We start from the raw sequence: 13475 nt of genomic DNA, 5'->3' as shown, positions 1-13475 counted from the left end.
CCTGAATATGCCTCACATGAAGCTGTTCTACACTCCCAGAGGTGGCTCCTAAAAATTGCCTTATTATCTGCACATCACCTCGAATGTGGATACCTGGGGACGTATATGGCAAAGGCCGAAAGGCTCCTCACCTTCTCTTCCAAAGCCCAATCCCCAACCTTCTCTGACCCCCAGTCCCTAGGTACCCACATTTATCAAATCTTAAGAGATAACTGCATGTAATGAAAACATGTCCACCGAAAAAAAAGGTACAAATATATTCCCCATTCGTCTTTGGAACCAGATGTCTGAAAGCTCCCTTGACAAAACAGCTGCCAGAAATAATACACTCATTTACTGCTCAGGAAATACGCTCCTTTCATTGAAAAGTGATGACATTAAATTGAACCAGATCCCAGTACTGCTCTGAATTATTCTAACTGTGCCTGTAGCACATAGAGGCTCCAACAAAGAAACCAAATATGATAACCAAGAGAATTCCACAAAAACACCCCTCCCCAAACAAACAAAAATCAGTCTCGCATTCTTTCTGCATTTATCTCACTTAGATATATGACTATATAAAAAATATTTTATTGACTGAATCTACTAAAACCCACTTGCCTTTTAATGGCAAAAGCAGATAACAAAGATATGCAGGGTTGCTCTTTTCTCCAGCTTTGAGATTCGATGTTGGATGGTGGAACGCACATGAGGCTCAGAATCTCCGGAAGCTATTGAGACCTGGTTCTGCCACGAGCTGGTCACTTAACCTGATGAGGCTTCCCAGGCCTCTGTCTCCCTTTCTTTAAAACAGGGCATTACCTGATCTGCTTCTCCAGTGTTGCCGTGAGAATTCAATTTAATAGCATAGAGACAAAACACCCTGAAGAACTTAAAACTTAAGCTGATAGTCCTGGAAAAAAATCATAAATGCCTATAATTGGTATACAATAATTTTGAGAATGACTTAAAAATGCAAAGAAACAAAGTAAATTAAAGGTTACCAGGGACCAGGAGGAAGGGGAATGGCAAATTATTGCCTCATGGGTACAGAGTTTCTGTTTGGGGAGATGAAAAAGTTTTGGTACTGGGTGTGATGATGGTAGCATAATATTGTGAATGTAATACCACTACACTGTATACTTAAAAATGGTTCAAATGGGAAATTTTATGTTTTATGTTATATATATATATATATATATAACCACCATAAAAGTTTTTTCAAATAATGCAAAAACCTCATTGAAACTTCAAAACCCCCTACTGTAACAACAGCTGGGTCTGTTAACTTTCCTCTCTGGCTATGGCAGCCACATTCTCTATTTCTCTGTGTTCTCTACATGAAGAGCCCTCTACCCCAGACTGGCTCTGGAAGTAGCTCATTCAAGGGCTCTGGAGAGACACTGAACCATTCTGAGCCCTGGTTTTCTCATCTTTAAGAAGGCTTGGGTTGAACCAGATAATCTCAGGTCCCTTCCTATAGTAAGTATTATGGTTCCTAAAAAAAAAACATCATCAAAACTAGATACTCATGTTTTCCCCCTTCCATTAGACTGCTGAGAACTTTGGTGTCATGGAATCAGCAAGCCTCTCCACTTTCTAGCCATACCACCTTCTGAGACTTAATTCCCTCACTGCACAGGGCGAGGGTAGTGGCGCTAGGGTTTAAGCAAGGCAGTGCATGTGAAAAACTTTTGGGGAACCATTAGGAATGAATCCCAAACAATCCAAACAACCAATCAACACTTTCCTTGTGCCACCCATCATCTCGTAATGTTCACCGATGCTAGTCTTAATGCACCATTTTCAGTCTCCATGGGCCATCCTGATACCCTCAGAAAGAAAAACACAGGCTTGGCCTGAACTGCCATTTGCAATACATCAGTCAGATATACTTTTTGTAGGCATACCTGTTACAAGTGAACTGAATTAGGGATGCTGGAGCCAAAAAGGGCTCCAAATGTCCTACAATTCCCATTTGTATCTAGCCAGTTCCTGGGCCAAGAACTTGGTAATTGTTTAATGTACTCGATGTTTTAAGATTTATCAACAATAAATGACAAAGTCACAGTGAGGGGCGGAGGGAGTATATTTCATAGTCATTATAAAAGTACATCTACTTAATAACAGTGACATAACAAAGGGCTCACCAATGACATGATACAGTTCGAAGTGACTCTTTCTCCCACCCTTCACACGATGACAAGTCCATCATTTCCATTGGTAACTCCAGGCTGACTGAAATTACAGGCATAGTGGACTGACAAAGAAAAGTTCTGGGTCAAATGGACAACGTGCTGGATACTTACCAAAGGGATAGTCACATGTGCCATATAAATATAATAAAATATTAAAGAATTTCACTTTTCTACTTTCACTAGGTTTCATAGATTTGTCAGGGACTCACACGCAGAAAAATTCAGCTTCTCCCCCCTCCTCACCCCGTCATTTCTCACTGGGTTCAGAAGAAAACCCGAGTTCACAGTTTGAGTTGCCAATCGTTTTTTTTTTAACATGGGCAGGCACCGGGAATCGAACCTGGGTCCTCTGGCATGGCAGGCAAGCATTCCCTGCTGATCCACCATGGCCCGCCCGAGTTGCCAATTCTTAATGTGGTCAGTTAGCTGGATAACAGTCTGCCGCTGTGCTTGAGGCATTTGAGGAACGGAAAACATGTTCTCCTGGAGCTAACGGTGACACAGAAACAACGCTTGCGTCCTCAAGAAAAATAAAATACAAGAAAAAAAAAGGAAAAAGGGCTAAAACTTCACAACACAGAGGCACACACTGAGGCCTTACAGAGAGGGGGGCAGTTGCAGCTGGAAATCATCTTTAAAAAAGTGTTCTTCACACGTCTAGAATTGAACACTTCATATGGAGAGAACAGCCTGTCGTAGATGATTCTTTTCTTCTCCCTGCTTAAAACTCTCTGTTTTCAATGGAAAGTTCTGGATCTCAGTCCAAAGCCATACAAGAGATTTAACACCAAAGGCTCAGAATTGTCCTCTTTCCAACGTGCCCTAAACTGGGGTGACACCCTCGGGAGAGAAGATATGGACCCAGGTCTTGCCAAGGGCATCCTACCCGTCAACCAAGACTGGGCATTGCAGGAGCTTCTGTGGGATCAGCCAAATAGCTGTTCTCTCCTTGTTCAGTAAGTGCTGTGGGGTCCAACAGGGTCACCACCGGCTAAATGAGGAAATTATGAAAAACCACTTCACAGCAGTCTGGCAGGGGCTGGTTGCCAGTAGAAACCAGGCCAGCATTTCTCAAAGGCCTTGGCCTGTTTTGGGATCAACGGGCTGAGGACACTCTCCCAGTGTGGTCACAGTGGTGGTTTCTGGTCACATCTGCACTGGGTCAAAAGTTGAAGACTCCAGACCATTTCGAATCTATCTCCAATATCCAATAATTACTCCACTTTTCCTAATTCTGCTCATGACCAAAGGCTCCCTTGCCAAATGCCAGGGCCTGGACCACATACAGAGATGCTCCCTCCATCAGGCTCCAGTTGGACAAGGTCAGACAACACCGTGGTCCACAAAACATACACAGGGATATGCAGACACAAAACCGGAGACACATCTTTGGTTCGATCCTTGGTAAAAGGTGCAAAAACAGAACATGGACTAAAATCCCGTTGGAGGGATACCACTGCCCTCAAAGAGGAAACTCCACGCCATTTTGAGGAGGATCCCATGAGGCAGTTCTGCTCACAGCTTTTCCTGGGCAGCTTGGAAACTGCATTGCAAAGAGGAAATGCTGCCTTCCTGCCATTCTAATCCCACTCAAACCATCCCTTTCTTTCTAAATAATCAAGTGTCACTGTATTCTCTGGTTCCTGGAAGGAGTGGGGTTTTGTTGAGACAGCAGGGGAAGATCATAGGACTGGGTACGACGGTGTCACATTTGCAAGTTACTGTAGTCCTGCAGCCACTGAAAACAAAACACCCGGGCAAGATTTCCAGTTCTCTATGTTGCATTCTCTCGTGAAAATGTACGTTTGGTGGAGTTGCTTCTCGTCTCTCCATGTTTTTAAAAATCATGTTAGGATGACCTAATGACATTGCAAAAAGAAAAAAAACTCTTCGGATAAGACAATTAGGCCATAAGCACATTTCAACCAAAAACCAACAAACACAAACTATCAGAATCTTGCTTAGGCTGTGCTTTTCTTTCATTGATGGTTCCCGCTGCTGGGTTTGGTCCTTCTCCAGCTGTCATTTCTGCTTAGCAGGGGTTATGCAGGTGGCTTCTCCCCATTTCCTGCAGGGTGTGGAGTCCCAGAGAGCCAGCTCCTGCCAGCCCTTCCAAGACATTTAGTGCTCGAAAAGAAAGGGCTGTGGAGGAAACTGCAGTGAAGCAAGTGGATTAGCCATTCTGGGGGAGCTGTCAGTTCCAACACGACGGTGGCAGCTGTTGTGAACAGGACGATCTGTGGAGAGGCACAAAGTGAAGCAACATCTCCAAACTAGCTGTGCAATTGGGGTGGCCCAGAAGGCCGATGCATGGTTTGATCCCCCAAGTCCAGCTGAGGTTGGTGGGGCATTGGGCACTGCGTGGCAGGAAGGAAGAATGAACGATAGAAACTGGCGGCACCAATACCAACTCTTCTTGCCAGTCCTGCCATCTCTGGGGGTCCCTGGGTGAGGTTCAGCCATGCAGGCTTTGGGGCCATTCCAAAGTTGGGGCAGACAAACTGCAAGGAGGGGATACACGAGGAGATGATGCTCCTTGGAGGCCTCCGAATCTTCAGATGCATGGAGCTCTGTTCCAGTGCTTTCCTGAGATTACCCAGAATCTCGCTGGCCCAGATTAACACTGCCCTTTGACCCCCTCTGCCACGTCGAAGGAGAGGCTCACGGGGGCCATGGGCTGCAGTGGGGCCATGCTGGCCTCCAGAAGCCTGTCCCCAGAGGGCTGCAGGCTCTGATGCCGCTTCCTCAACATCTGCCCAATGCCCATCATGGGGAACCTGCCTCGGCTTTTCACACAGTTGGGGCTCCCCAAGGGCTGCGCGGTGCCACTGTTGGGAATAGGAGGTGGAGAGCTCACACCCTCCTCCTTTGGGGGGCTGTTCTTTTCTTCGTGAGCAAAGGAGACCAGAGTGGGATGCGAGGGGGTCCGGACAGGTGATGAGTTTCCGGATGGCAGAACTGGAGAAAGCGTCCTCTCACTGGAATTCCGGCGAGCCAAGTTCACCGGTGAGTTTAGAATCCTATAGTGATGAGATGGGGACAGCAGTTCCGTTGGGTCATCGCGGTCAACAGACTCAAAAGAACGCACCATATCGAGCATCAGGGGCTCTTCCTTGGGGGGGACGCCAGCACTTCCCAGGCCTTGCTGGTGGGGCTCCTGTTTCTTCACAATCCTGGGGGTCCGGGGTGGTGGAACAGGAATAAACTCCATGGAAGAAGAAGCCACACAATTGGAGTCAGAGGTTTTACGGAAAATATTGCGGCAGCTGAAGGGATCTGCACACCAAGAAAACAAACGAAAGCATGTAAACAGCTCCATCAACAGTGCATACAACCCTTCTCTCTGCCTTCCAGAGACAGTGTATTACACAACGGATGTCATTGGGGCCAGGAAGCCAACAACCCTGGCTACTCCAGAAGAATAAGAGCAGTACCTGCTGCCCCCCCCCCCCCTCCGGAAACCCAGAGAGTCTCTCTTTAAGAATGCAAGGGCATCCCCCTTACATAGGACATGACATCCTGGGGTGAAAGTCTCCCTAGCAACATGGGATGACTCCCAGGGATGAATCCGGCCCTGGTACTGTGGGATCAACAATTTCAACCTGACCAAAAGGGGGGAAAAGAAGCATAATTAATAAAGTATCAGTGGCAGAGAGAGTTCAAATAGGGTCGAGAGGCTACTCTGGAGGTTGCTGTTATCCAAGCTTCAGTTAGACCTTGCTACCTGTCATAACCTGCCAACCCCTAACCAGGACCATTTCAGCCAATCCCAAAGAACACCTAGGGCAATATATAAGATTCCACAAGGGTTCCACGCACTAGAGTAATTTTCCAGAAAGCTACAACCTCCAGATGGGTCCCTGATCCAGATAAGTCCTAAAACCTAGAGGGTCCAGCCTCTTCAGAACATCAGATAGTTCCATCTCCCTCCCCCATATTAGTGACAGACCCTTCTAATATGAAAAATTTAGAATAGGCATAGCCCAAACACCCCTAAAGAGAGGGATGGAAAGATCAAAGGTGATGGTAGAGTTATACAGTGAAGACAGGATTTAACAAATGAATATGAATGCTGAATCATTACACTGATATCTCTTTTAGTCTCCAGTATCTTAAAGTAGATGGAAGTAAACCTTAAATTGTGGACTTGTAACCCATGTCAAACTCTGAAATAGGTTCTACAGCTAATTGGGGTGCTGTGCTTTGAAATTTATCCTTTTTTGGATATGTGTTATTTTTCACAAAAAAAGAAGGAAAAAAAAAGTCAATTGTGTTGGTAAAAAAGTATTTATTGTGATGGTAAAAAAGTATTTATTCCTTCTAGCCTCCTATATTCTGGAGCAGCCAAAAGGAAAAATCTGAGACGATCGTATGGTAAACCATGACAAACTCTGGGATCTGTCCTGTAACTACGTTTTGAAGAGTGCCTTGAAAACTACTGCTTTTTTTATTTCTTTGCTTTGTATATACGTTATATTTTATGATAAAAAAGTTAAACAAACAAGAATGCAGGGGCAGAAGGCTGGAGACAGGAGGTCTCCTTGGTTCTGATTTGCCTTGTGGCATTGGCTTGACATCTACTCCCTTTTGGGCTGCTGAAAATTCTGGACCCTTCCAAAGAGCCTTTGAACAAAAAAAAATTAATTGTCGATGCTCAGACTCAACAGAGCGTCAACAAAACCCCGCAAGGCTTATCCCCCAAACTTACCGAGGATTCGCACATTTGGTGCTCTGACAACCAACAATGGGAAGAGCTTTTCCTTTAGGACTTCAGATCTTACCGTAGCCTCATCCGTTTTTGAACAAGGGTGGGACATTCTTCATCTAGTGATTTAAGGCAACGAGCCAGTCGCCACAGTTTCTATTTCAAGGTGGCACAGGCTGGAAGCTAGGTTGGCAAACTGTGTCAAAAAAGAATGGGGAAGCCCCTGCAAATTTGGAGCTGAGGGAAATAAAGCGAGCTCATACAGAACAAGTTCCATTTGGCTTCCCTTTTTCTACCACAACATTTTATACTCTTCAGAGAAGACAACTGGGTCATAAGCATGTTTCATCCAGAAACTAACTTTTCATGGAGCCTGCTGTGGTTATGAGCTGCTGCCTATTGGTGGGGAGGGGGGATTTTCAGGAGCAGCCAAGCACACTGGGTTTCCTCTTTGTTACGACCACCATGCCACAGCCCATTTTGCTGGTCCCTCCTCATTCCTAATTGTGAGGCAGTGGGTATACTGGTCAGGAGAGAACAATCTAGAACCAAACTGCCCGGTGGAAACTTGGACTCTGCCACTTGCTGGCTGTCTGACTCTGGACAATTATCTCGTCTTTAGAAATCGGGGCGGTGATAATATCTATCTCATGGGGTTGATTTAAGAGCTTGAGATGGTACCTGTTGCAGTAAGTGCTTGAAGTTGGTGCTTAGGCTCTGGGGCTCTTCTAAACGAATATGCTCTCAAATCCCAGGATGAAGGAGAAACCCAAAGATACAAACTCAATTAGAGCTGGCCCAAGAGGTTCCCAGGGAGCCCGGGAATGGACTACACCTCAAGGGTGGCAAAGTCACCCAAAAAAATGCAGCGCTAACCCAACTATCCATAACGTGCCACTGTCAAAGGTCCGTATTTGGCTGCCGGTTACAACCCAGAAAGGAGAATCCACAACAGAGGGTCCTCCATCGAGACCCACTGCCTTTCTGAAATCTAAAGAACAGGTTGCATCGAATGAAAGTGTTCATCTCCTGAGCAAGGACAGGACCCACTTGTGGTGATGCTCTTTTCATCTCCCTGAGGTCTTCCCATTTCCCCAGGGCCACTGGTTGATGTTAGACACTCCCCTTCTCTGACCCTCAAGTTTCTTCATATTTAAAACAAGGGCATTGGACTCAAGGATCTCTTGCAGCCCCTTTGGTAATAAAAGACCCCACTCCATCTCGTATTGCTTTTCAGGACACATCCAGCTCCTGTGGGGACCGTTCCCCCCCAGACACGCCTCTCTTTTCCCCTCGGGTGTCCTGGATGTGAAGTCTGCGTTGCACCCCACCGTAAGCTCTCCTCTCCACCTCCTCTAGGCCCCTCTCGGGGAGAAAAACTCACATTTATCGGTTAACTGTGATATATTGGATTCTGGGTTGGGTAGAGACACCTAACTATGCATCTCATTCAGTCCACCCAACAACCCCAGTAAGTAGGTTTCCTTTTACAAATAAGGGACCGATTAAAATCCTCAGAGGTTAAGGAACTTGGCCTGACAAGCAAGAGAGCTGAGATTTAAACTCAGGTTTGGGTAGCTTAACCCTCACCTCTGTGCCAAGATTTCAGTGCCTGTCAGGGTCCACCTTACTGGTGAAGGCTCCCTTAATGCCCTGCACCCCAATCTCTACTCCCCCAATGATCTGTACCCCAATCTCTGCTCCCCCAATGACCTGTACCCAATCTATGCTCCTGTAATACCATGGACCCTGATCTCTGCTCCTGCAATGCCATGTAACACAATCTCTGCTCTCGCAATATGGTGCACCCCAATTGCTGCTCCTGCAATACTATGTACCCCAATCTTGACTCACAATACCATGCACCCCAACCTCTACTCCCCCAATGCCTTGCACCCCAATCTCTGCTCCCATAGTGCTGGGTGCCCCAATCTCTGCTTTCCCAATACTGTCCACCCTAATCTTAGCTCACAATACCGTGCACCCTAATCTCTGCTCCTGCAACACCACGTACCCCAATCTTGGCTCTTGCAATACAGTGTACCCTAATTTCTGTTCCTGCAATGCCACGTACCCCAATCTCTCCAGAATCAAATCCTCCCTACACAGGTCTGGCCCTTGATTTTTCTCAGGTTACTGTGGGTGTGTGAGCTCTGCTTTCCCGCCGAAACCAGGAATCATCTCTTTCTAGAGGCCACACTGTCGTCCCCTATAAGAGGTACATGGCAGATGCACAGCTCAACACATGTGGCCTGGGAAACCACCTGAGGCTGACACACCTTTGTCGGGGAAGCCCGACTTGGAAGCCTTGCGCTCCTTGAGCACAGCCTTGGTGTTCTGGATCTGTGCGATGAGTGAGGTGGACGGCGGTTTGTGCGAAGGCAGGTTCTTGTCCAACTTCTTGGAAAATGGTCGATGAAGAAAATCCCCTCTTTTCTCTTGTTCTTTGGGCTTTTTATCCTTTGAATCGAGACAAAACATACCTAGTCAGACACATACAAGAACATACAGTGGGATTTCCCTTTTAAAAAGTTATCCAGGGTGCACAGGTGAATGAGTAATAGACTGTTCACCTGTCACGGGGGAGATGCACGTTCGATTCCCAGCCCATGCGCCCCTCCACACACACATCCCAAATAGATTAGAGAAACTCCAGCTTTCAAACCATACTCTCAACCTTGGGTTGAATGAAGGAAATGCTAAGGCACAGTAGAGCTCCAGGGAGGAGTTCCTGTCCTTTCACCCCAGGCAGTAAGCAGGCTTTGCTAGTTCCCAGCTTCCTGAACCGTTCTGTTTCAAGGTGTTCCATCAAGGTAATATCAGCCCTAGCAGGGCCATTGCTCTGGAACAAGTTGAATAAACTAAGGCAAAGCAGATCTGGACTTCTGGAAATCTGTCTGTATTTAAAGAAAGAATCCCTAAGATTCTGCCCACAGTAGTGACTAGGCAAAGGCAACTTTTGGCATTAACTGCTTCCAGCTAAACATCAATCCTTGTCTGTTCTGTTGAGCCAAGGAGGTGTCCAATGCAACACGATAACAATTATTCCTGGTACGGAACCATTCTGGGTGATTCACTGTTTTTTTTTTTTTACATTTCCTAGTCATAAGAGCGCTTATTTGTGTATTTAAAATTGGCACATATTTAGCTGTTTTTGCTGTAAGTCATGCATTATTGAACTAAACTGCAATCTCTCTGATGAGAGTGAGTGTGTCTATTTTATAAACCTTCAATCCCACATCCTTTGGCATAACTCAGTGGTTACTAAGGTAAGAAAGGAAAAGTGCCAGTGGAAATCAAACCAAATTAAAAGTAATTGGGTTCACGTTTCTGGGAAGGATGATGCCATTACAAAGTTCTTTTCTGACCCTAAAGACCACGTGTGATGCTCACTGATGCAGAGCCAACTCCATCCCTGACCTTACCAGGGGTGAGGAAAACAGATTCTCACATTTTTGTCTTCAACTTCTAAGAGCATTTGCAATTCAAGAGAGCTCGTGTATATTTCATTATTGAAAAGCTTCTCAAGGAAACATCCTCTTACATGTTTACAACCCCTTCTAATGAGAATTTTCAAAGCCTTTATGAATTTGGGTTCATTATGTCCAGTTTTTGAGTGGGAAAGAACAGCAGGGAAGAAATGGGCAGTGTCACATAGAGCCTTAAGTGCCACCACGAGAGTCAACAGTGACTGGGACATCTAAACCTCAGCTGAGGTGGCTTGTCCTTAATGGATGTGTTGGGGTGGGAAGGAGAGGTAAAGACCCTGAAAACGCCTTCCTCGGCTTGGAAACAGCTCCTCTAGCCTTTACTGAAGATACATGGAGCGCCAGGCTTCTCACTATAAGGCAATTCTGCTCTTCCCTTTTACAGACAGCAAAACAGCCTGGAGAGATTACATAAGTCACCCAGGAGCCTAAGGAAAACTCAACTTTACGCAGCTCAGAAGTTGGGGTTCTCTGTCCTTGACCTGACACTGCCTTCCTGAAGCCTGGGGCAGGGCCAGATGGCATGCATGGTGAAGAGGGCACAGTGGCGGAGGCAGGTGCAGAGACGCCGTGGATTCCTGGGGCTCCATCCACACGTGACCCAGGAGCTAGGAAGGAGGCTGTGTGCTCTCGGTCACCGTGGTCCTAGCAGCAGCCAATCACACTCCTCCGTGCTTCCCTCTCCTTTCCTTCTAAGAAACACTAACAGGCCACCTTCTCTTAGGCGAAGGAGAACAGGCTCTCCCACACCATCCCACCTCAGGCTCAGCGGGAGTCTTTCCTGAAAAGTCTGGCAGAATTTCCTCCTTCTGTGCACTCTATTTTTATGCAAAAGTCATCATTTCTACCTGTGAACATCTTAAAGAGGAGGAGGAAATAAAATCAAATGAATTTTTGTCATACAGTTTAAATCAATATTTGGAAGAGAAAACAAAATTACAGGTCCTTTTTAGGATTACTTCATAAACAATGAGCAAACCCTCCTTTGGACTGGCTTCAGCTTTATGGGTTCACACTCTCCTTTCTATCCCTCCTTTGGGGTTGCAAAGCTAAAGGATCAAGATGCAAGATTTCGGGGGGCCACGTCACTCTCCAGAGAGAGTTCATTAACACCAAGGGGTATATAAGGCATGAGAGAGTTTTGTGGAAAGAGACCAAGCCTGGCTCTGGAACTCTCTACTGTAACCAACAAAGGGGGTGTGTGGCAATGAGCAGAAAACCTACTTTGGAAGCAGAAGAATGGGTTCCTGAAAATTCCAAGACACCCTGCTAAGGCTCCCCCTCATTGAACGTAATCCCAGGACCCTGCACCCTAGCGTTTCCTCCACACTCCCCAGAATATCCTTCTCCATCCAGCAAGACTCAACAATTTCATAGAAATTGGTTTCTAAGGTGATGCCAAGAATTCACAACATGCTGCTCCCTCTGGGGGACCCTCCCTGGGTCATCAACAGCCCACAGAAAACGCACTTATTTGTGGCCAGCCAATCTCGCAGCCCTCTCGGCAAACCTTACAAAAAGTAACCGATCATCCAATTATACCTTTTAATTTGCATGGCCTATTTTTTCCAGAAGAAATTTCCTAAGGAGCAGGATGCTAAATTGTCTTATGTAACAGCAAAAGATCTTCACAGGGACTAATTACATCCCCCCTTCTCCCCTCATTTTCCCCTCTCCACCCAGGATTTTCTGGCTTCCTTCTGATTCTCCCCTGCATGGGCTGCCAGGGGGCTGAGCATGGAATACGAGCCCTTGGGTTCTGGGCTCATCCTCTTTGCACCCTGATGGCCCCAACCACCACCCCCAATTTCACAAATGCAGCACCCTGGTGTGTTCACCTTCTTTGCAACTGAGGAAACTTGCCAAGTTTCCTTCAGGAAGGCTAATAATCAAATTCAAACATTCAGAGAGGGATGTGCAGAACCACTTTCTCCCCTCCAAAAGCTCAGCTTCTCTGAGAGATGGAGAGCTCATATCCAAAGAAGGGACCCCTGGAAGGGCTGATGCAAGCCCCACGCCAAACAGCTTCCTGGACGTTTTGAAAATGTGGGCTCATCAAGGATCATTTATCCAAGAACTATTTTAATATTGTGTACTGCCTGACCACAGAGAGAGAGACACCAGGAGGTGAGGGTTCACTGGGCTCTGGAGGGGGTATCTTCAGGCTCCAGCAGCCTATGAAGAGAGGAATCGCATCTTTGGAGGGGCACTGGTCCCCAGGGGTGGGGCCTTGGACTCTTTCAACTGTGCCAGTGGCCACCCTGGTCAAAAAGAGCCACAGGCCTCCACCCAGCTTCCTGGCTTTGCTTTGGTGGGTGTTTCACCTGCATCTGTGATTCGGCAGTGTGGAAGTCCGGAATTCCTTCCTGACTCTTTCCATAGCATGTTTGGTGCCCCTGGGCAAGTCATTTCCACTTCAAGATTAGTGTTTCTTGTCTGTAACCGAAAGGTGGGTCCTGCCCAGCTCACGGCAGGGGGTGGGGGTGGTTTATAAAATGAACCTACATCTCACCTGCTGCTTCATCCTATGACCCCTAAATGCATCAACTTAACAAGGACAGACGCTGCTGCACCTTCTCATCACCCCACGCTGTAGGAAACAGTGCTGCCCATGAAATCTGCTTTTCCTTTCATTAACGGAAGAAAAGGATGATTCACTCATCAGAGGAGGTCTTGGAGCTTGAGGTAAGTGGAAGATGTTTTCTTTGCTTCACTCTTCCAAGCACAGCCTGGCATGAATATCCTGGAGCCTGATGTCCCCTTGGTGACAAGTGAGCCTTACTGGGCTGGGATTGCTGCAGAGGGGAGCCAGGCACCAAGTGCAGATGCCTGAGGTGGCACACAGACCTAGGTACAGTGGCTGGTTGGTTTTGCTTCCTTGCTGCCCATCACATAGGGCAAAGCCACAGAGGCCTGATTTTGCGGCAGAAATGACACAAATGAGTTGAGAGAAAGCAGCTTAGTTCCTAAATTAGGCCACCGAGCTGGGAAACTCTGGACTACTGCAAACCTCATTTCTCATGCAAGTGGAAACACAAATGCATGGCCAGGTTGTTTAGTTATTACGAGACAAAAAAAGCAGTCCATTAAGCTAGGAAATCT

The 13475-nt window shown here is 46.6% G+C and overlaps 1 protein-coding gene across 1 annotated transcript in view; it reads right to left on the bottom strand.

Moving 5' to 3' along the window:
- Positions 1-2019: 2019 nt before the first annotated feature.
- The window catches only part of HUNK (hormonally up-regulated Neu-associated kinase), a 109841-nt gene continuing 98385 nt past the window's right edge, over positions 2020-13475 (bottom strand). The window contains exons 10-11 of the mRNA XM_077118829.1: positions 9165-9345; positions 2020-5456 (exon numbers count right to left, since the gene is read on the bottom strand). Of these exons, the coding sequence (XP_076974944.1) occupies positions 4798-5456; positions 9165-9345 (840 nt within the window). The 3' untranslated portion in view covers positions 2020-4797. The remainder of the gene's footprint in view (positions 5457-9164; positions 9346-13475) is intronic.

The sequence above is a fragment of the Tamandua tetradactyla genome, chromosome 10 (genome assembly GCF_023851605.1).
Source record: "Tamandua tetradactyla isolate mTamTet1 chromosome 10, mTamTet1.pri, whole genome shotgun sequence".
NCBI lineage: Eukaryota > Metazoa > Chordata > Mammalia > Pilosa > Myrmecophagidae > Tamandua > Tamandua tetradactyla.
This window is presented reverse-complemented; position numbering and strand designations above follow the sequence as displayed.